Here is a 25,281-nt window from a genome sequence, read left to right on the forward strand (position 1 = left end):
TCTTTTGCTTTGACACTCCAGATTTTTGTTTGTTTTAAGATTGGGAGTAGCTAATGCACGAAAATAAAGCTGCTTTTTGTTTGTTCTTTTTTGATTGTTTAACTGTCCGCCTTGCCGGTCGGAAGATGGTCTCTGTGATATATATAAACCCAAAACAAATTAATACACACTTCCTATTTGCATACCTTGTACCAGTAAAGTAGATGTGATTAAAGAAACATGTTAATTTTAATTGTATATCGTTAGATTTCGATTTCATACTACAGTTACTACAAAAATATATGTGTAAATTTACTTGATATCGATGTGCAGTTCTTTTCCTTACTCTTAAGATACCGTCGTCAGCCAGTAAATAACCTGTCATGTGGTTACCATGGCAATGGTTCACGATAAATACGTCCCTTCCAGCACGTATGGTAACTCCACATGCACACGCAACACGCCAACCCCCACACAGATTGGTCTCAAGCTGAATCTGTGAATTTTACAAGTAGGAAATATTAAAGTCATTCTACATTACAAAAATATGAAGTTATTACTTTCATCTTAGCCACATATTATAATGTTGTCAGAAATCGTTTCTTTCAAATTTCGGATTATTTGGTAATGTGTTTTATCAAACCTGAATTTGTTAGAATGATGTTAATCAACAAATAATTCTGCGTATAGTATGGAATATTCATATGTAAAATAAGTTATTCTTGCGACCCCGCACAATACTAGTGGGTGAGTAAGACCATATATATATTTTTTTTAAAAATGGTAGAAACAAGGTGCCTTTTTTGTAACTTTATCATATGTTTCTAATTCCATTCATGTTTTAATAGACTTAGGAGATAATGATTAATTCTCTCTATTCGTTTAACTGAAGTTTTTGACGTTCATTTTTATGAGCCACAAAAGGAAAGGCGTCAGAGTTACGAAAACACCCCCCTAGTGATAACGTGCCGCTGTTTTAACGATGTCCTAATCTTTTCATTTGAAAAAAATTAAGATATTTCGATTTTAATTTTCTTATACTGTCGGACTATTTCGATCTCATTATCCAAGTATATTCATTGCTTAAAACAATTAATAGTAAATTAAGTAACTGATACTACCTCCACCGGCAACCGTTTATGTCTCATCAATACAAGAACGGCTTCCACCATAACATTATAGTACCTGTCAATACAAACCAATTGTTCGATACAGTTTTATACCCTTTTCTTTACTAGTATATTTGTAATCATATCAATCTGAAGATAATCATTGAGATCTATCCTACAGTATGTACCCACAACAAATGGACATGAGAAGGACACTATAAGATTTTGTGAGCTTCTGTGATGAATATCTGTCATAATAAAATTACCGAACTGTGTCGTCTCTCAACAGTATTTCTGTTATGTAACGACAGACAGATACCAGCTTTCCTGGATTCTGTACCAGTACAAACCTGTTTTCTGCATGTAACTGACAACTTCCCCACATGAATAAGAGGTGGAGGACGAAATGACTTCTGACACAGTATCTTCTAACAAATCGTTACGGAGAACATACACCTCGCCCAGGAATCGAACTCACGACCCATCTGCGCTCTCCCAATTGAGCTAAGCGGGCGGGCTAACCGGGTGGGTTGCACATTTCATTACCTCTTATGAACAGACTCAATCAAACCGAGTCTGCTATTATTCTTCTTGGTTACATTCTTTGCTTCCAAAGGATCTTGTGACAGATTTTATTGAGTAAAAAGCATGTAAATGGAAACGCAAAGTTAGAATATGTATTCAAAACTTACTGTCCATCGAACGTCCGCATTCTCGGGTCATTGTTTGCATAGCAATAATTTCTTTGCCAGTAGTTTTCATAATCTCGGACAAAAACCTTACAAAATAAAATAGAAGTGCTGTGAAATTATGATTGTTTAAGATAATTCGTGGAAAGAGATTGCAATAGACTAAAAGGTTCAAGTACGAGAAAGAAAGAATTCGTAATTATCCACAAATATCTGCTATGTATACCAAAAGACGAAAACGTCACGATTTTCTTTCTTTTATATTTTTCTTTTTGTACTTAAATTGTACAATCCCTTTGCTTAGCCTTTCTTTAATAAACTTTATTTATGGACATTGCAACATCGATCAAAATAAGCTAATATTTGTTTTTATGCATACAAATTAAGATTACATTTGTCGAAAATGGTGAAACACTCTTACCGTCAAAACCTGGCTGAACGTGTGTAGCCAAAATGTACTGGTATCTCCATGTGCAGACAATTTCATTTTCAGATAGAATGTATCTTTTAATGAATACTTTGCGTTATTTTTCGTGGTTACTGTGATATTGATGATTCGTGCCTCGTTTACAAGCCCATCTTCAGTGGATGTACCAATTATTCTTTGTCCGCATGTTTGCTGACCTTTAATTGCAATAGATGAGTTGGAACAGTCGTCATCTGGGGCATAGAGTTTAATGTCAAAGTAACACGAATACCCTAGCGTGCACACAAGAGGAATATTTAATCTGACCTGCACTACAACATCACCTCCTCTAGGTAAAAGCAACTCTGTCTCCACAAACTGAAATTATCATGAGTCTTAAGGTAAATGGTATTTCTACAGTACTTACTGAGATTTTCAATATGATAACAATTTATATTATTAGACTTTGACCAGTTTCCGTACCGCCAGGTTCACATGAATTCTAACAATTAAGTGCCATGTTTTTATTGTTTTGTTTTGGGATTAGCACCGTGTTTCAACTGCATTTCAGATATGTTTTTTTCATGATAGGTCATATGGCGACTTTCCAGCTTTTAATGGTGGAGGAAGACCCCAGGTGCCCCTTCGTGCAATATTTCATCACGAGCGGGCACCTGGGTAGAACCACCGACCTTCCGTAAGCCAGCTGGATAGCTTCCTCAAGATATGCTTTTAGCGGTTAACCAAGATTAAACAACATCACCTTAACAATACTTGTCAGTGTAGTATGTCCAGGTTGTCAACATTTTTACTTTGAAAAAAGACTCTTGAGATAACGTTGATATGTCTATGACAGAATGAATGGAGTTACCTCTACAGCAGAGATTTCATCACTGTCTTTTGAATCAAGAAGTTCTGTACCAGCTGCATCATGTATGCTGACACCACATGAAAACTAACATTTCAGAATATAAACAAGTGCTAATAAGTCAATAAATAGAAAGGCAATATTGCTTATACTACTCCGCGATAATTTAAACGACAAAATGTTTATAATATTGTTTTATTGTTATGGTTCTCATGAATCGTTGATCTCAAAAATGTTGTCAATGATAGAAGTTAAGTGCACACTGTAACGTTATACAAAATATTTTCTGTATTCAAACGTTTTAATGAAGAAAAATCATAATTATCAAACATGTTATCGTTTGAGTTATCGTGCGGGATTTATACATGTATGGGTAGTTAAAACCTTAAATAATAGCAAACTCGGTTTGACTGAGCTCTTCATAAGAAAAAATGGAATGTGCTACACCACTCACACCATCTACTGTTGTCGAAAGGTAATTCAAAGTGTCTATTAAATAGCAATATGAATGTAAAAACAATTGATTATAATAAAGTCTTAAACTTTTAAATGCTCATACAGATTCTTATTCACTCCATTTTCAATACTGAGAAAATTATTGTAAATGGTACTGTTCTATATCTTTATCAAGAAACACGTATTTTTAAAAGTTAAGATAAGAAAAATGAAGCTAACCTTTATTTTAAAATGCATACATACACTAATGACAATTTATTACCTTCACTTCCAGTAAGAACTTCTCTGTTTGTAAATTGTCGTTTGTTATATAATACGTGTCCACAGAAGAATAGTCCAGAAGAGGTGAAGTGTACACGATATCTTTATCAAGTTTCCTGCAAATATATCGTTTAAATAAATCCTAAACATAGTCTGTTAGGAGGCAATGCTGCCTTAACCATACAATGCACGCCAGCATCCGCGTTCAGAAATTAAACTGCCCACTTAGCTCAGTAGGGAGAGTGCAGATCTACGGATTGTGGGGTCTTGAGTTCTATCCTCAGGCGAGGCGCATGTTATATGTTATCCGTAACGATTTGATAAAAGATTCATGTGGGGAAGTTTGTAATTACAAGTTTAAACTGGTAGAGAATCTAGGAACATTAATTAGATTGACAGCCCGCCGTTATAAATTAGAAATAAAGTTGAACCCCAAAAACAAATACAGAAAAACAAAGCAAACAGCTGACTATATCGAATCAAAAACAAGAAACAAAGCTGCATATGTTTACAGTTCTTATATTATATCATATTTAATTTATTTGTACATCATAAAGATATAACATACGCTACAATTTATTATATATGATAGTAAACTAACCATTTGATCTTATATTGGTATCCCTCTTGTCCTTCAAAATCACAAAACAAGTGCAGTAAGGGCCAAATTCCTATGTACCTGATTTCCATTCGTGCTTTTATACTTGCCAAAGAAAATACCGGAAGTAATGAACCAGACCAATCTGAAAAACAAAACGACAAGAATGTAAATTTAAATGGTGTTAAACAAAGATCCAAACAACCCTGAAACAGAGAACAAATACTGTGAAAAGTTGATATCGCTGAAACAGAGAACAAATATTGTAAAAAGTTTATATTGCTGGCTGCTGAAAATTAGTTAGACAAGGAAAAGTAGACTAAGAAGTTGAAACAGTCTTTTTTTGTTAGTTATGTTCAGCATTTGTCAATTTCTTTATATACGGTATGTTGGGTATTTCAAATAGATGTAATACCTTAAAATGCAAGCTAAGTTTGTTTTTGTGAAAACTTGTGTTGACATTATTGTCCTATCATGACACCATATCATGTTCTAACTCTAGATTAAAGAATTTAATAGTTACAAGAATTGTCGCAATTTTATATATGTTGAAACAATACATTCGTGTATATATTCACATAAACTGACATAAATAGTGACCTTTTTCAACAGGAATGAAACGACAGAACAATGATAGTGATTTTATCATTTTGCTGTACAAAAATGTCATGAAATATAATCAGGTGCATATAAAGTACGCACATTGATGTATCAATGATGAAGTGAGATCAATAATACCTTTAATCTTTCTTTTAAATGCAGTATATTTAAAAACGTTGCATACAAAAGCAAATCAGAATACATAATTTTAACGAAACAAATTAGGACATTTGTCTCCTATTATTCAGAATGACACATCGTTCTATTATTGTGGTATATTGTTTTGGATTTACCAGCATCTCCTGTGTGATTCACTTTGCAGGTGTTCTCCGCCAAACATCGTACATAACCCCCGTATACCCTATATGATTCACTTATATACGAGTAGAAAGTATCACCCGACCAATATGTATTATTATAGATGTACGTCTGCTCTCTGTCTTGTAAAGCTTCAGTTTTCTGAGGGCATCCACATTGTACATATTCATCATCCCAGGATAAAGCCTTGTGATTTAGTGGATTGAACAAGCTTTCAGCTACGGATACCCTGAAGACATCAAGTCGATGAAATATATAAGATGATTTACACAAAACTGATATTTAACAATTAAAGTAAAAGGTTGTTCTAAGAATACTTTTATTCGAGGAAAATGATATAACTTTTGCCGGCATCTATAGATTTTTCCGGGCATAAACCGTATTTATTTGAATATAACAACATTAGCACATTTCTGTTGAATGGTAATTACTTGTTGTTAAATGTATCTGATGATAAAATTTGGCATTTCTACAAACCCCCAACTTGGTACAAATCCATCACTATTTATGCTTTCAGTGCCATCTCTGTGTTTGTACGAGCCTGGTGAGAACATGCAGAGTCCCTCTCCATCTTGTAATGTGGAAGCACTGTGGTTAGTATTCAGTGTGACATTTACAATCCTGTAATTCTCTGTTCCTATGCTGAGTTCGAGACCATTTATTAACTGCACCTATGATTTATAAAAAGTAATAACTGACCATAGAACTTGAAAAATTCATTTTGAAACTAAACAAATCCTTGAGAGCTTAACATGTTCATAGTGTAAGCCTAAATCCTATTCAAGTGAAATAATTCATTTGAGATCATGGAATTTATCCAATAGATGTGTAGTAGAGTTCAGCTATTAAAAGCCGGTGCTAGATGGCGTGGGAGGTGTTGCACATTTTATTACCTGTAATGAACAGACTCAATCAAACCGAGACTGCTATAATTCTTCTCGGTTGCATTCTATGCTTCCAAAGGATCTTTTTTACAGATTTAATTTACTATCACACCAGCAATCCGTAAGTGCCGTCTGATGGCCGTAAAAAGACTCCCCGTACTTGGATTCAGTGTCGTTATATTTTCTGATCCTTTGGGATCATGGAATACATTCGATATAATGTGTAATAAAGTTCCGCTTAATGTAGTTCTGCACGTTGGAATCAAAATTTTATCAACATTGTAGAGTTTAATTAAACCCTTTTTTTCAAAACTTCAGAATATACTCAGAAAAATCAGCAAATAAAAAATAGAATCGTGTGCGTGATTGTTTGATAGGCTGATTTGAAAAATTAGGACCTCAAGCATGTTTTCATAATGGGAGTCTATGGGAAAACCACAATTTTCATAACATTATCGCGAGTATCATTTTTTCTACAATATAGTTTTAATGAAACTTATCACAGTCATAAATAAACGTAGGGCATATAATTGGTGAAATAAAATGTACAGGTTTGTGTGCCTGTTTTTGAGATATTTGCCCATGGTTTAAGTGATCCCCTCATTTCAATCTGGTTTTAAGACATTGTTTTGAATTATTTAACGTGTCAGATGTTTTAATATCATATTTTAACTTTAGAAAGATAGTGACATTACTCAGAGGTTGCCATTAATTCATAAAATGATCTTTATTTCCGTACGCCAAATCCAAGCTTTATTCTACGCTATCCAAATAAATGAGGTTACGCCATCACTTCAGGTTTATTAAATGTGCAGAACTACCTTAAGCCGGTGTTAGGGGGCGTAGGTGTTGTTCCACATTTCATTTCATTACCTCTCATGAACAGATTCAATCAAACCGAGTCTGCTATTAGTCTTCTCGGTTGAATTCCATGCGTCCATAGGTTCTTTTACAGATTATATTTACTATCACAACAGCAATTTTAAGTGTCGTGTGCCGACTGTAAAAAGTCTCCCGTACTTGGATTCAGTGTTGTTATATTTTCTGGTCCTTTGGAATCTCGGAATATTCAATAGATGTGTAATAGCCAGTGCTAGGGTCGTGGGAGATGTTGCACATTTCATTGCCTCTCATGAACATATTCCAAAGGATCTTTTTATAGATTTTATTGTTTATTTAGACTAGTGGTAACTGATAGACAAAGTCGTCTTTGCAAACCAACATAAAAGGTTTTCTTAAATTAGTCCCTTTAATTTAATGTTGTATTATGTATGAATTTTTTAATTGTTTAATCAACACTGAGCTCATATAAAATATATCTTCACACAGTATCAATAGTTAAAATATATCAAGTAAAAATTCTTTCAATTTTCCTGGGATGGCAAAATGCCTCATTTCTAACTTAGTTCATCCATGTTCTGGGCCGCTTTCATTTGTTCCCAGATTTGCAAAATTTGTATTCATGTCTCAAAACAATAGTCATCTTAGGCCTTGATGACACGATGTTCACCTGGCCTGGCAATAGATATTGCTTAAAAGGCATTAAGACGTTTAAAAGTTGAAGGCATTAAATAAAAAGAGAGAATGTGGATGGGGGAGTAAATTGAAATCTGGATAGAAGAATGGTTTTAGCATTTTGCAATTTGCATTCCCATTCATTACCTTCTATCGATATGCAACGTTTCTTTAAACCCACTTCAACAGTAACTAAGCTATCTAACAACTGTCTATCATTTGTGAAACATTCTTTGATAGTTAAAAGATTATTTCAGTACAACAAATGTATTTGTGAAATTTAAAAAAAAACGAAAAGGTAGGTAACTGTGCTATGTACTCCATTTTTGCAACCTACCAATACACGCATAGACATTTGTAATCGGTCACCTATGATTTTCATATATTTCTCTAAGACTACGCCGCCAGAAATAAAACAATAAAGTATACCACACATGGTTGGTTTAAGTCATTTTAATGAAAAAATACCCTCAGGAATAAATAGCATATGGGAACAAAGGTGATCGAGAAAATTTCAGTCGTGTAATTTAAATATTAACCAAGTTATCGCAGTGACCGATTATAAAAGTCTACGAGTGTATGACAATTTTCATTGAATACTTTCAGTTTAATATGCAAAATCGTTTACTACCATTATGAAAATTAAGTCTAAAAAGGAAATTATTTAAAGATGAAAGCAGAAAAGTTATGATTTGCTATTTTAGTTTTCTTATTTTATAATCATTTTGTTTACACTGTCTTGTCTAACTTGTTGAAAATAGGGCAAGTGCGACGTTGGCATACCCTTAAGCGTGTATGGAGAAATCTAGGAACGAGGCTTTCCCTGTTGAATATTCATCCTTGCTTTTTTCAAGTTTCTGTTTTCCACTAATACCCCCACAATTTTATCTACCTCTTACCCCCACCCCCTTTTTGTATTTTGAATATAATGAAGATGTTCTTGTTGTTGAATTTTTGAAGCAACCCGTCTTCTATATTTCCGTTCATTTTTCTGTGTTTTTGTTTTGTTGTTGTTGCGGGCCTACCTTGCGATGCATGGCTTCATGGTTGTGTTTGGTGTTTTCTGTGCTTCCGTTAAATCTACCCTTACCTTTCTGTGTGTGTGTTCTGCACTTTCTTTATTTTCACCTATTTAATGATTGCAAGTGTGATTAAATTCACCTTAGTTTTCAATTTTGAAGATTTTTCAATTAGAAGCTAATGCTCTGAATACTTGTACTCGCTTACATTTTCATCTGTCACAGACAAAATTTCCATACCCCCTCCCGCATACGCGGCGGATTTGTTTTTTGTGGTTAAGAATCACATTGAATATAATTGGTCATATTGTGACATTTTGAATGACACAGATTCAACCGAGTGCTTACATTATTTATATGGTGATTCGACGAATCTCCGTTTGTCTGTCCTATTCTTGTCAGACCATTGCAATAGCTGTACATGTATGTATTGTCCCCATCTCTGTAATTAACTGCACATAAACAAACACCACTTGTAGTCAAACTGCATGCTTCCGTTTGTATTTGAACCTGTAAAAGGAGCACCAAAGACAAGTAAAAACCATTGAGAAGAAAATTAGGGAAATATTTTGCAAACATAGAATAATAAAGTGCTGAGATATGATTATCAAAAACTAGTATCAGTATATCCTGTTTCCTTATTTAATCGTAATTCACCAGGGAGGGTTAGCTTCGGTAAGGTTTTCCCGTACCAAATATAATATAATATATGCTATCTCTTGAAATATGTATTCATTATAAGAATTCATGTTACAGCACAGATGTATAAGAACAATACTTATTCTAACTGGTCTTTCTATTTCTTCTAACTTTCTTGTATAGTGTATTGCACAGACTTAATATAATAAGTTATTTTTGACTGCCACTGTTTGGTCTGTAAACAATTAGTGTACTAAGTACCATACATGGTTTTAATAGCAACGGCGTCTTAACCCTACTGCAAAGCTTTTAGCTGGTAAACAAGGGTAATTTATTTTAGATAGGAAAATGCACTATTCATATTGATGGTTCAATCTCTATTGCTAAACACCCAAACCCCTTTTTCCAAATTATATCATTTCAACAGCCTTGTAATCAATTTTGCACCGTTTACTATTAATTCCGTTATTACATAACTCGAGTTCTATAGATTGTCACACATATATCTATCGGAAGACGACAAAATGAAAACTCGAATAAAGTAAGCGTGATTTGGCCATACTGTCATGTTAGTTCAGTCAAAGTCACGTAAATATGACAACAGCAACCGCTTTTACATGAAATAACGACAAATAAAGGTCGCCCTCTCGACAAAAGTTTAGTCAGATTTAACTGTTATGTTGTTTTGGTGCCGGGTTTATCTTATTTGTCATATTTCTGTGTTGTTAGGTTTACGCCACGCCAACATAAAAGCGCGACAAAACGATAATTTCTTTATCTGTCTTTGTCGTGATGTTACATTGTTATGCAGTCCAATCTTTGCCCAAGTAACACAACAACTCAGACATCATCCACCTTTTTAACATGATCGACAGTTCATTGTCAGACCGTGTTGGTTTGCGTTAGATACATAAGTGACTGCCTTCTTTTTCCTAAGTGTTGCAGTTACTGTATGCTTAAGAAGACTGTGTACTGTGTCAATAGCAAAAACTACTACTACGCAACCTGCCTGTTACATTTATTTCCTTATATGACAAAAAGTCTTACTTGAACAGGTATGCTGGTGCTGCGATACATGGTAAATTCACCTATCTGATCAATTTCCACGTTTTCAGTGCTGAAACTAAACAGTATATAGGCTTAAGATAATACACTTATACTTGAAAACATCTTCTTTGTCCATTCTTCTTGTTTGGGTCTGTTTTTACTTCAATGTTCTTACGACTGCATTGGTTTGTGTTTATCTTTACATGTTCTTGACAGCTGTGTAGTTTTATTCATTTATGTATACGCATATCCTACATTGCAATACACATATGGAAACTTCTAACAACCTCAGTATTTTTACAATAGCTTTTATACTATCAAAACATGCTAGACATTTCGATAGATAGTGAATGCAATTCAACTTAAAAATTTGATTTACTACCACCCGACCACAGCGCCATGCTACCATAAATAAAACTGATTTATTCACTTACGCATCTGTCCAGTCTGCTTCCTTGGTCAGGACAGGAACATTAAACGTGGATATTTTGCAAACCTCTTGAACAAATGAACTTCTTGCAATATTAAACTGAAATAAATTATTAAGTGTTAACTTTAAAACCGCATTAACATAACTGAAAATCATCTGCATTCGTGAGAAAAGCTTTAATTTATTTATCTTAAAATATAATATACCAGACTGCAAGTTTTTTGAAATGTAACATACATTTATATCCGGCATTTTATAGTTGTTCCATATCCTGTGACCTGTCGTGCTGGTAGTTGCACTGAATTTGATTTTCATAGAACCAGTTGATTGTTGTACACCCTGTATATCTACATACACTCCAAATTCTTCGTTAGTGCTTCTGTCTAAATATAGTGTCTCTGTGTAATTATATACATAAGTATAGTCCCAGTAAGCGTCCCAAAGCGATAAATGAGACCACGAACCCCAACTATTTCTATATTTTTCATACGAGTAGCCTCGAACGAAAATTCTGCAAAGTTCATGTTGGTCATTTTCTGTAATAGGATTGTTACATAACGTATCCCCGTCAATGCCAATCACAGGCCAGAATAGTTCACATTTTTCAACGTCATTTTCTTCGGTCGTCTCGCATCCAAGTGGCGTGTTTGTCATCAATTGCAGAAAATAATTGTCTTCATTTTCATCTATTAATACGTGACGCTGAAAATAGTAACATAAAGCAAAAACAGCAATCAATTATTTGTAACTTGCAGTAAAATATTTGTTTTATTTAATACACATTTTTTTGCTAACAATCAAATTCAATATGTATGATATGTATTCACTGATTGTATCCAAAGACAGTCAAAAACATTTTAAATGCCGAGATAAAATGAATTCGATAAGTTAAATCTTTACAAAGATCAGAGCGTAAAATTATCAAATGAAATAATTGTTAAGCATTTCTGAAAGACACATTGTAAAAGACTGACGTTTCTTAATAATTAAATCACTAAAATCTAATAATATAACATTTGAGAATTTATATTTAAATAGGGGTTACAAATAAACGGCCCAGAAATCAAAATGTCCGGACAGGAACAAATGGACGGGTAGACAGGCAAACGAACAGAATGATGACTTTGTTCAGGGCTTAAGAGAAGTCCTTTAGTGAAATACTCTTCTATTTCTTTATTCATCATCGAGCACATCAGAACGTGATGAAGAAGCTGTGCAAGTGTTCGGACGGAATAGCAGCCTTTAAGTTTATTGCTTATAATGTTACACTTTTAATTTCAAAAAGAGGTATAGTAGATCAACAATGTAGTTTTACCCTTTTTCACACAGTCATAATTAACCAAGCAGATATATTCTATCAATTGCGAATCAAACAGAATCAACATTTCATAGCTTCGCGTACCTCACACACTTAACCAATTTGGAAAAACGACGATACCACTACCACTACCCGCACGGTACTTTTCGGAAAAAATGGTTTTTCAATGAGCTAACGGCTTTTGCCGTATTCATTGACAACAAGGCAATTTTCACCTTTCAAAAAAAAAGAAACTTTCTTGAACAGTTTTCGTCTAAATAAATTTATTTTTCAAGAAAAAATTATTTGAGTTTTGTGAAAAAAATCATTTGAATTCGTGATGATATGTTAAAAATAGCTGTCTACCAATTTTTCCTGTATGACCCTCACAAAAAGGGTTTTCAGCTTTATCAGTTTTCCATGAGCCTTGACTATTAACCTTTGAGCGTATGAATCAAATTTTGTATTTAAAACATTATACAGGTATAACAATACACTTACCAGTTGGAATCCTGTGTATAGCTCTTCACTTATAGCAAGTAGAGAGTTCAGACCGTTCGGGCTTAGTGATATGTCAAACGTGCAACGTATCTTAAAAAAGAGAGAAGAAAATTGTAACGCGATAAAAGCACTGGCACCGGACCAAAAAGAAAATGCCTCTGTACATGTTATACCTTACCCTTATGTATTCTATAAGAACATGGTCATGAACGGAAAAGTGCACTATCATTTCAATCTTACATTTCTCACCTAAAACGCACAGTTCGGTGAATGGATACCTAGCATATTGATCAAGCGGTAATTTATCTTCCATCGTGCACCAGTCACATTGTCACAATATTTCATATTGCTGAGATACTCCACATATTTTATACGTTCGTCAACGCTACAGAAAAAACTTGCGTGAACTTCCCTAATGAACATCCGGTCTAGACGTCACAGCAGTGTGCACATGTTTGGCGAAATGTAAACAAACAAAAACAGAATATAAAATATTCAAATTTTACAATAAAACTCGAAATGATGAATGATATTCATCTTAGTTATGATTTTGAAGTTAAAGTCATGCATTTGTATACATCAATACTGTTTATTTAATTCAAATTGCACATTTATGCTGCATATACACATTTTAGCGTACACGTGTAGTTAAACGACGACTGACATACATTTTCACATCAGCAAATCAAAAAGGTTTTGTAATCTAGACCGGGATTTCACCTGGGAAGTTCAACCAAGTTTTCTGTGTAACGTTGAAAAAAAACTATTAACTACGCGTTGTTTCTCTAAGATAAAAATATTGAAGGAATGTGACCGGTGCACAATTGAAGATAGATTACCACATATTCAATATCCATAGTACCTATTTACCGAACTGTGCGTTTTAGGTACGAAATGCGCGATTGAATCGGGTTAATATATGTTCCCGTTCATGACCATGGTTCTTATAGAATATCTACGGATAGGGTATAACACGTACATCGGTATTTTCTTTCTGGTCTGGTGCCAGTGCATTGAAGTACCAAATCTATGAACTCTGTAAACTAAATATAGTGGTTATGTAAGTTGACTTTAGAAGGAAGATATGTTTTTAGTACTTATGGTAGTGTATCTATAACTGACAATCGGAAATTTCCGTTTCATTACGTATTTTCCGTCTTTTATGTTATAAACGGAAAGTCAAATGTTCGAATGAGGTACATCATCGTCCGATAATGCCGAAACACCACACAAGAATACGTAAATATACGGAAATTATCGATCATCTTTCCGAGTCGACTACCTTAGGCAACTCTTCCACAGCCAGTCAGATTTGCTCTAGCTTTAAAAATTTGATTTAGTTTTCAATAAATTCTAATATATAACTTTAAACGATTATTTTTGAAAACATCGAATGCCTCTGAATAGAAATTACCGAGAACCCCAATCCGTATCCAGCTTCTATGATGTCCATTTCAAAAAAAGATGATCCTTCTATGAAGTGTTTTCTTCTTAGTGGTCCAATGTTTCTAAAGTGCACATTGTCAATATACCTGCAAGTTTATCTTGTGAAGTTAATGACAAACGTTTTGTCTTTCCTTTTGTAAGACAACCAATTAATGTTTAGTGACAGTGACAAGAATATGTAACTTCCGGTTCGTGCATATGACTCCAAACGAGCAACTAAATAAAACAATATTATCACTGTTATAGAATCTAGATATGTAGAAGAAAAAATTTAACAGGTTATATAATTGTTTAACCGAATATAACACGTTCAATACAAATTAAAACAAAAAATATATTTAAACTTTTAAGGGGCATGTCAAAGCCTTAAAAAATTAAATGAGGCAGGTCGCAGATATGTTTGAAATGATGAATAGTGATGCTACAAACCAGTGCACGTAATAGAAATATATGTCATCATCCATTATGTACCCTTCATACGGATATCTCTGGTATGTAGAAGTAATAATAAACTCCGAGGCGACACAGGAAAAAACGAGAAAAGGGCTACGTTTTGTTGTTCCTTCTATCGTCTCATTACTAAACAGCAGATCTGTCAGAACGGTGGCCTTGATTCCCGTTGACCGTGTCATACTGAGAATATGCTCATTATCTGAAATTTATATATAGTATGTTTTTTGTACTCGAAACTATCAGCAATCTTCTAATTTGCGTTGCACACCTACATTCTATAAGCAGAGTATGAAAACAACATTTATTAGACCTCTCTTTTGTCTAAAATGATAAAATCCCATTACCCGAGAAAGAGATATTTTGACTATCAAAAACATTTTGAACCTTTTTGACACGTGACACACGACACGCGCTGATATTTTGAATGTCATATAAGAGCAATTAACTGCTTCAATTTTTAGCCATATGATTGCTCCTTTGTACACATAAAATAGTGACGTCACTATTCCATGTGTACACAGGCGATTACCGCGCTAATGATGAAACTGTGAATTTCTTGGAAAATGTTAGTACAAAAATTATGAAAGCCTTGCAGTCAATGTACAATGTCTTGAAACAGTGTGTACGGTATAACGGTCAAAATCGACCTGCTTTGAATCACATGTAGGGGTCAAACAAGGTGACCCAGTTCCAGTTTATTATTTTTATTTTTCGTTAATGATATAGTAAATAGTATTAATTCCGACATAGCAGGACTATAGACGAATTTAAATTATTCATTATACTTTCTTGCAGACGATGCAGTATTATTAGCATTTGCTCATGCAAATTTATAGAAAGCCCATAATGTTAAATTACTGGATTAAAATTCTTAAATCACCCAACCCTTTGATTGTCAAAATTTATGAAATGCTGGCAAATGATGCAAATAACAATATCTCATATAATAATATGAATTAGGTGAGCAAAATTATAACAATTTTAGATAACATAGGTCTCTCCTATGTGTGGATTAACCAAAGAACATTATACAGTTCTTATTCACAGATAAAACAACGTGTTACTGATATCTACAAGCAGTCTTGGTACACAAATAATAATTCTGATAGATTATCGTCTTATAGCTTATTTAAGCACAATTCTGAATTAGAAATATTTAGAGTGTATAAAGGAAAGAAAGTATCAAATTGCTCTTTCTTCGCATAAATTGGCGATAGAAACGGGAAGATATAACAACATTGATAGGCAATATCGTTTTCGGTAGAAAATGAACACCATTTCTTACTAGTCTGTCCGAAATACAGAAATCTAAGAACGCGATATTTTAATCCTTATTATTGTAGATGGCCAAACATAACAAAATTTGTAGAATCATTAACATGTGAATCTTGAAAGAAAATTGTTAATGTTACAGTAGCTAAATATATATATCCGTACAATCTCTAGCATTGTTTACTGTACAATCATATGCATCGTTTACAGTACAATCTATAGCGTTGTTTACCGTACAATCTATAGCATTGTTTACAGTACAATCTCTAGCATTGTTTACAGTACAATCTCTAGCATTGTTTACAGTACAATCTATAGCATTGTTTACAGTACAATCTATAGCGTTGTTTACCTTACAAATTATAACAATGTTTACCGTACAATCTCTAGAATTGTCCACAGTGCAATCTCTAGCATTGTCTATCGTACAATCTTAAGCGTCGTTTACCGTACACTCTCTAACATTGCTCACTGTACAACCTCTAACATTATTTTCCGTGCAATCTCTAGCATTGTTTACCGTAAAATCTAGCCTTGTTTACAATACAATCTTTAGCGTTGTTTACCGTACAATCTCTAGCAGTGTCTTTCATACAATCTTTAGCGTAGTTTACCGTTCAATCTTTAACATTGTTTATCGTATAATCTCTAGAAACTCTAGCATTGTTTACCGTACAATATCTAGCGTCATACGCTGTCCAACATTGTTTCCCGTACAATCGCTAGTATTCTTCTGTTTACCGTACAATCTATACATTGTTTGCCGTGCAATCTTAAACATTATTTACCGTATAGTCTATAGTACTGTTTACCATACACTCTAGCATTGTCAAGTAAAAAGTACAATTTTCAATAAGATATCTCGTATCACAATGTTTCTTTATTATGTGAAGTTTTGTTCTTCTATGTAAATTCATGTCTTCACTACAGGTGTATTGTATTATACAAATGTATGACGCTATAAATGTATTATGACATTTAATGCCAATAAAGTTATGTTAAAGTTAAAGTTAGAAAATAAATGAATTAAAACATTTTTAACACATTTTGTTTGGTATAATAAAATAAATGTTATATGGCAGCGTGTGTGACACTGATATGGTCAACCCTCGAAACAGAATGATATTGACATTTTGCCCTCGGGTTGACAATATCAATGTCACACACGTTGCCATATAGTCTGCTTACTTATCCAGAAAAGTGGCCTAGAACTTGCCTTTGACAGCCATGTTCATTGTTAACTTTATAAAAATTGGGTCACAGTAAGGTCACAGCACAAGGTCAAAGGTCAATTAGTGCATTTTTTTTTAATAAACGTCAGACTTTTGCCATTTTTGCTACCTTATAATATAAACTTGTAATTTTTCGGTGATAATTATGAATGTGAGAAGTTAAATAAAATACTTCGTGTAGATTTGTTGCATTTGAAACTGGCAAATTCAAAACGACTAAAGTTATATCTATAGGATGAACTTAATTTTTCGTACGCTCTGATATTTTGTTCATTTATAAAAGCTCTCCTTTTCATGTTTGATATTCTAAAACTTCCGTTTTCAGGCTAACACTTATTAAAAGGCTACTTGATTGCCTGTATGATTGTCTGTATGAACAGTACAGGTGGAAAAATCTATGGCGCATATTATAAGACTGGTACAGTAAACTTTGTTTGCTCGAATTCAGATTATTCGCTCACTACTCTTGGTTCGAACTCATTGTCATCTCTATATAATGTGTACTTCACGTTGGCTTGTACTACTGATATCCCAAACACATTTTGCTTGTCCCGTCGAACTCAAGCGAACATAGTTTGACTGTAATAACTATTGACATATCTAAAGATTCCTTCGGAAGCATAGAACTCAAGGATGTACAATAGCAAACTCAGTTTGATTAAGTATGTTTGTGAGATAGTATGAAATGTGCAAATTTTCTCAAGCATTATCTAAAATGGTCTATGCTGTCAATTAAAAATATATTCCAGTGGTTTACGCATAAATATAGATGTTAGATAACCGCAAATGTTATGTTGATTTTATTTTCATTTCATTAGCATGAAAATGGTACTCTTCATATTTTTGAATCAGATTAAAAATATTTCTTTCACATTAATATTAGGCTATTATAATGACTGGTAACCGCTCTTCAAGTGAACTACCCTTATATAAAAATAACTTCTTACCCTTGTATAAAAAAAATGAATAAACCCCATCATACTCCCACTTCACATGCTATAGACATCTTAGCCTGACATATTCAATCGACAGTATTTGTTTATTATGAATCCATCGTTTTGAATTTCAAATCTCTTCTTCATGCTCTTCTGATCATGAAGAAAGTTATTTTAACACATTGTATATCTCTTAGTTACTATCGAACAACCATGTTTCATCATCTTAATAAGCTGAACCATCATCTGTCAATAATCATGAAGATATGGAAATGTATATTTTCAATGTGTCAATGTGCCTTAAAGGTCCAATACTAAGGAAAGTGAACATTTTAATTTCTTTTAAAAAGCACAGAAACTATTTCATTTTATTGGAAAATGAAAGTTGGTATGTAGAAATTCGAAATAAATCGCAGTATATGTACAATTATTTTTCTATGAAGTATGAAGAAAGTTAAAAAGACCTGGGGGGTCATTCTGTCGATTCATTGAAATTTCAACATAATACACATACATTTATTTGAGTTGCAAAGACCTTCTGTAAATTTTGACCTGCCAATCTTCATTATTTAGTGTCTTGCAGAAGTCTATGCACTGGCTATGAAAAAAATTGCCAACTCACTTTCCCTTAGTAATGGACCTTTAATGTTACTATTATAAAAAATCTAAAGCAATCTTTCTTATGTTTTTTTTTTTTTATATCTTTACTTTTACATTTAAATTTGTTAAACATACGAATGACTAATGTTTCAGTTCCAAGATACTAGCTTTCTTTCCACAATGTAATCAAGGACATCCTGTATGAAACCAAGTGTCAGATGTGTAAATTGTTACGATCTGATTCGTTTTCAACATTTCTTTTGAACAGGAAGTAAGAGTGTGGAAGCAAACACAAAAATTATAAGAAAAAGAAATAGCGTGCAGAATTTTCTGAATAAAATAATGCAGATGTCGCATTAAGAGCTTCGGTGATAGTTTTTGAAATGTCCTACATAATTACAAATACATAAAATATGATGATAAGTGTCTGACCGATATTGAAAAAAGGAAAGAAATTACAGCAAATGAAAAACATGGTGTATAGAGTAATTAGTTGAATACCTACAGATCTGTTCTGTTTTGTTTATTACCGTACATGTACTGTGTATACCTATAATGTGACCAATATTTCAGTTATTCCTCTATAATGGTCCTATTTAACCGTCACCGCGTGGACAAAATAACATAAATACATATCATATAATGAATGATCACCAGTATTGAAATAATTTCTTTTGGAGCTCGAAAAGCATTCCATATATGTAAATGTTACTTTCAACGTTATTTTAGTCATGTAACGGCGGTAAATTAACTTGATCAGTGTTTCTGGAGTCTCTACAAGTACTAGCCTTTTACCCGCAAGTAACAGCCAACTTTTCCATATGATTTAGAAGTGGAGGACGAAATTACTCCTGACAATGTATATTTTAAAATCATCATGGAGAACATACACCTTTCCTGGAGATCAATCTCACGACCCCGCGATCCTTAGATCTGCGCTCTCGTGGCTTATTTGTTTAATTATACTGGGAACAATATCCCGTCATATTTACCAAACGGAAAAGTTACAAGCATGAAACATCCTCGGGTATAATACTAAAAAGAGGAACTCACTATTTTTAGGTAGGGCCGTCGGTAGATGTTTTTAGAAACGAAATACGTATTGTTAAAAATAGCGTCTTCTAAGTCGCTAAATCAGTTTGTTGGAACGTTTGTCTGCACGGAGTTTTGAAAACGAATTACACCTGCTGGGTGATATTTAAATTTGTTATCACACTTTGAAAGTGTTGAAAATAAATCTACGTAACAATGTTACATTGACTGTTTGATTCAGGCATAATAATTATCAGTAAATCACAAAACAGATTTACCAAGACAAAGCCCAGCAAAATGTGTAGATGGCTTGGGTACAAAAACATTCGTCTCTTGTCCACATTTTCGCACTTTCAAATCTATCTGTTCGTCATGTCCATATATGTCGAGGTTTCCAACACTGGCTGTGACTGTTATTTCTTCACCTGAAGCCATGGCATCATGCTGACTGGTCGTCAATGGGGCTGTATGAACGAACACACGAGACTTAATCGAAAGCAATAATCGAAAAACAGTTAAAGGTACATTCTTTAGCCAAAATATTGAAGACCATTTTGCGAGATTTTAATGAAGAGTAACACTTTTTGATGAATGAAACGACCATTGAAAATAATTAAGCTCCCTTTTTTAGTATATATCTTGAAAAATAAATGACACTTTAACCTGAAAATCCGGACGAAAGACAGAAGAAAATATTTTTTTCATCGACGGTTTCTCATAACCGACAGCTAATACAAGCAAGCAGTATTCTGTCTAAAATTGTGACAAAAACTCTCCTAAATAAAATATCTACAGCAATCAATTTTCAAAAATAATTTGATTGAAAGCTCTGTTTCGATCATTTCAAATATGTTCTGTTTTCTCTCCTTTTCATATCATTATTGAGTTCACATAAACATTTGTATTCACGAAAAACAAATCTCATGATCTCATTACAATGGCAATGCATATAAAAGTCAGATATGTCAGATATTTTTAGAAACGGTTTCTGATACAAAGTACTGGACAGGATAAAATTATATTTCAGCATTTGTAACACTAAAATGTGTTTGTTCGTAGTAATGTGATCAGGCTTTAGCACTTTGCTTTATGAAGTACATAATTTTCGGCGTTTAACGTGAAAACAGTTTAAGGACGGCATCAACAAACGTTAAAATGCTTAAATCTACATGCGATACATATGCTTATGAATTTAATTCATGACAGTATCGCATACAAAAGTAAGTGGAACAAATTTTGACTATTACCTTCGAATGTTTATATGACTGTGCTGTCAAAAAGCCTCGCATGTGTACATAAACTTGATTGACTAAAGAAGTGAAGCGACATGAGTAGGTTTAAGATACATAAATTCAGATTTGTCAAAATTCTATAGACATTGCTAAGGTAATGTTAATTTTCTTATACTCATATTCTTTTGAACTGTACTTATTTCAGATAAAGATGTAAATTGATCCAAGGAAAAAATGGGACCATAAAAGCTATAATTACAATTAAGAAGTGGACTTGCTTTGCCGAATGAATGCAACGTTTTTATGAAGGTAGATTTTATTTGTGTTTGTTACATTGCAAAATAAAACCGTTATTATGAATTACTTTAAGTTGTTGTCCCTTTTTGTGAATATGTTCTACTTAATTATTTAATCTGAAAGAGTAATCTTGTTTCTAGGACGCTGTGTAAAAATGGAATCCTACATCCGTGTGTATATTATCAATAGTTTTGTACACAAAAAATACAAAGTATAACAAATTCACAACGAGGAAAAAGAACAAGCATATAAAACACAGCTAGGCAGTCCGAAAAAAGTTCCGTAATTATTATAAATGTTGCGATTTCGTGACTTCTTGACATTACTTGTTTATAAAAGCACTCGGAGAATATTACATTATGCAGAGACACTCTCAAAACCGTTAGGCATGCAGTTTACAACTAAATAATTTAATGAATATTGGTTCCACAGACTTTTTCTGACATATGTTTTCAAAATTTTCTGAGGGTAACCCGGAGCCCAATGTATTACATATGTTTGAGCCGCGGTTTCAATGTTTAGCTTGCCCTTAGTTATGCTTCGTGATCTTTTAGGCCAGTGCCGAGTCTCCGACTTGCTTCACCTAAACTCGTGTGTCAGAAACGGCATTTACTATGTAAAATATATTTCATGTGAAGAAGCTATCCAACTGACATGTTGCACCATGGCTTATCACCAGGACGTACAGTTACAAATTAGGTTGAATTTAGCCTTGTCAAGAACTTTACTGATAAAAGATGTAAAAACTTCAGTATGGTTACAACCCAAATCATTGAGACATGCCGCATGTTTAGTGTTCAACCCGTTTACAGTTGGACACAACGCTTCCCTCTTTGAATGTGTCTAACGGAAGAGGGAGAGGACTCTATGATAATCAGTTTTTTAAATCCCACCGGAACTGAACTGCCTTGATATCTGTCTTCTGGTCTGTTTCGTCGGACCCTTAAGGGTGTTTCTCTTGTTTTAAAATTTATCAAAATTTGCATTTTTATACTTTTAGAAACGTTGCTCAAAAGAAGCACTAAGTTTAAAACCAATTTTTTATGCTTATATTTTAAAGTGGCGTAGTGATCTCTTATAGGTCGGTCTGTTGATATAAAAACATGTTGTTTGAAATGTTTATTACCTCAAATAAACAGCGCAAAACCCGGACCCTTAGCTTAAAGGTCAAGGTCACAATTGGAGGTCAACAGGGTTTTTTCCTTTCCGGTCCATAACTCTGTCATCCATGAAGGGATTTTAATATTATTTGGCACCAGTGAACATCGTGATAAGACGATGTGTCATGCACAACTTTCAGACCCCTAGCTCAAAGATCAAGGTCACATTTGGCAGTCAGATGTTAACATGGCATGAACAGGGTCTGCTTCGTGTCCGGTCCATAACTTTGTCATTCATTAAGGGATTTTAATAACACATGGCACAAATGTTCCCCATGATAAGACGACGTGTCATGCGGAAATCCCGGACCCTTGGCTCAACGGTCAAGGTCACAATTGGAGGTCAAATGTCAACAGGGCTTTTTCCTGTCCGGACGATAACTCTACTATCCATGAAGGGATTTTAATATTACTTGGCACAAATTTTCCGCATGATGAGACGACGTGTCATGCGCAAAACCCGGACCCCTAGCTTAAAGGTCAAGGTCACAATTGGAGGTCAAAGGTAAATAGGGTTTTTTTCCTGTCCGATCCAGAACTCTGTCATTCATCAAGGGATTTTAATATTACTTGGCATAAATATTCCCCATGATAAGATGATGTGTTATGCACAATACCCAGAACCCTAGCTTAAAGGTCACGGTCACAACTGGATATCAAAGGTCAATTGGACATTTTTCCTGTACGGTGTATAACTTTGTCATGCAACATAGGATTTGAATATTACTTGGCAAAAATGTTCATCACTATGAGACGGAGTGTCATGCGCAAGAACCTGGTCCCTAGGTCGAAGGCAAGGTCACAGAGGCCAAAGGTCATATACAAGAATGACTTTATCTGGAGCATTTCTTCTTAATTCACGGAGGGATTTTGATGTAACTTGGCATAAATGTTCACTACCAAGAGACGGATTGTTGTGCGCAAGAACAAGATCCCTAGGCCTAAGGTCACAAGGTCACACTTAGATGTCAAATACCAAATTCAAGAATGACTTTGTCCGGAGCATCTCTTCTTCATGCATTCATGCATGGAGGGATTTTGATTTAACTTGGCACAATTGTACACCATCATGAGACAGAGTGTAATGCACATGTCCCTTCTTAGCTATAGAATTACTTACCTTTGTTCTTACTATAAATACAATGTAGCTTATATTGTTACTTTTTCATTACTAGTCATAGGGAAAAATCGAAACCATTTTTCTGTAGTACAACATGTATGGTAAATCCAATTTTGAGGTGTATTTTGACCTATCTCTACCTCAGGTAAGGATTTTTGTGTGGACTTAGATTTTTTTAAGATTAACTTCCCTTAGTTATTACTATATATAACTTATATTGTAACTTTTTTTATAATTGACCGTAGGGAAAAGCCAAGACCACTTTTCTGTGGTACAACATGGATATTACTTTCAAATTTTAGGCGTTTTTTAAGGTATTTCTGCCTGGTAATGAGTTTTTTGTGAATTTAGAAAACCAGAAGGATTACAATAATTACTACACAACCACAAAATAAAAATTCCATTTGCAAATACGTGTGCTAGTGAAAAGAAATTTGCTATGACGGACGTATATTGTTACATTCTGGCACTCTTGTTTTTTTTTTGTTTTTTTTTTTACTATAAATAACTTATATGATACCTTTTTGATAATCGGCCAAACAATAGGTTTTTTAATACATGTATACAAATTTTAATCCAAGTGTTTTGTTATAACATACTGTATATATAGTACAATATTGTTTATATATTATTGACATATATCAGTTCATTATGTTATACTGCAGGAGAGAAAATTAGTTGCCTTCCAGTAGGGGACTTTGTATTGCATGGCAATACTTCATTCATTTATTTCGTTTGGTTGAGTTACGTTTCAATAGGATCTTCTTATAAAGTTTGCTAATGTAATTGCAGAACGAAAATCTTTGATATCATACATCTGTTTTATAACAACTAGTTGTTTCCTTTCATGTGTGTCTCTTTCATCTTTATGTTAGAGTGATTCAGTACAGTACACTATATTGTTATACCTGTCAAATATATTGGATAAAATGTAGCACAGCTTCCTGATTCCAGAGATTCAGTACTCGAGTAAACTGAGTGTTTTCCAATTGTGTACCATCCCTCTTTGAGCTGAGTATCATCAATTAGCGGCTCTCCATCGGCAGGAGTGTAAAGCACAGATCGTCTACGAATATCGGGTAGCTCAGGAACCTCAGAACAGGCTTGACCTTTAAAGAACAATGGAAGGAGAGACTGCTGAAATACTTTGATGTATTGCAATTTTCGTCATGTAAGAGGAATTTGTATTGAAAATTTGGATTTAATGCATAACATATTCAAAAGTAGCAAAAACATAACAAACTAAATGCGTTTCTTGACACCAGGTGAAATATTTTTAAGATATAAATACATTTACTAAGTACTAAACGGGACCCCAGATGCCAAACATTTACTTGCTAAATACAACAATCCTCTGATGTTTAATGACTCTAAGTCAAATTCTTTTTTGAAATACACAGGACACAACTTTTACTCCCTTAAAATTTTGACAAAGTCAAGGGCCCTTACTCTGGTCTTATAGATTGAACTCCAAAAAATTTAAAACTCAAGTTCACAAATTCATATTCCTACATGGTTTCATGACTTTATTTTTAAGATATATGCTACACTTATTGCACACTTTTAAGCACTTAATGTGTGTTTTACTAAGACAAGGACCAGAACTGGCCTGGCCGAGTGTGATCCCTAACTGAACGCCAGATGCACAACTTCACATGCTATATAACAACCCTTTCGTGTTTATGACTCAAAGTCAAATAGCTTTTGAGATACATGTGATACAAACTATATATGCATATTTGCCAAACTTAATGGCCAGAACCCTAGTCTAACCAATAAATATCCCAAGCAAAACCTCAGATGCACATTATGCTGAATAGTGTTCACATGTTTCATACTCCTAATTAAAATATGTTTGAAGATACTTGAGACACAGACACTTATGG

General features: G+C 33.8%; 1 protein-coding gene across 1 annotated transcript in view; it reads right to left on the reverse strand.

Moving 5' to 3' along the window:
- The window catches only part of LOC123555729 (uncharacterized), a 57,390-nt gene that overhangs the window by 23,075 nt on the left and 9,034 nt on the right, over window positions 1-25,281 (reverse strand). The window contains exons 9-26 of the mRNA XM_053524637.1: window positions 24,304-24,504; window positions 19,865-20,050; window positions 14,492-14,714; window positions 14,031-14,148; window positions 12,617-12,706; window positions 11,056-11,520; window positions 10,823-10,917; window positions 10,389-10,464; window positions 9,051-9,212; window positions 5,762-5,955; window positions 5,260-5,513; window positions 4,370-4,511; window positions 3,770-3,884; window positions 3,055-3,138; window positions 2,199-2,561; window positions 1,781-1,866; window positions 1,101-1,164; window positions 296-475 (exon numbers count right to left, since the gene is read on the reverse strand). Of these exons, the coding sequence (XP_053380612.1) occupies window positions 296-475; window positions 1,101-1,164; window positions 1,781-1,866; window positions 2,199-2,561; window positions 3,055-3,138; window positions 3,770-3,884; window positions 4,370-4,511; window positions 5,260-5,513; window positions 5,762-5,955; window positions 9,051-9,212; window positions 10,389-10,464; window positions 10,823-10,917; window positions 11,056-11,520; window positions 12,617-12,706; window positions 14,031-14,148; window positions 14,492-14,714; window positions 19,865-20,050; window positions 24,304-24,504 (3,098 nt within the window). The remainder of the gene's footprint in view (window positions 1-295; window positions 476-1,100; window positions 1,165-1,780; window positions 1,867-2,198; window positions 2,562-3,054; window positions 3,139-3,769; window positions 3,885-4,369; window positions 4,512-5,259; window positions 5,514-5,761; window positions 5,956-9,050; window positions 9,213-10,388; window positions 10,465-10,822; window positions 10,918-11,055; window positions 11,521-12,616; window positions 12,707-14,030; window positions 14,149-14,491; window positions 14,715-19,864; window positions 20,051-24,303; window positions 24,505-25,281) is intronic.

This window comes from Mercenaria mercenaria, chromosome 15 (assembly GCF_021730395.1).
Source record: "Mercenaria mercenaria strain notata chromosome 15, MADL_Memer_1, whole genome shotgun sequence".
In the NCBI taxonomy this organism is placed as follows: domain Eukaryota; kingdom Metazoa; phylum Mollusca; class Bivalvia; order Venerida; family Veneridae; genus Mercenaria; species Mercenaria mercenaria.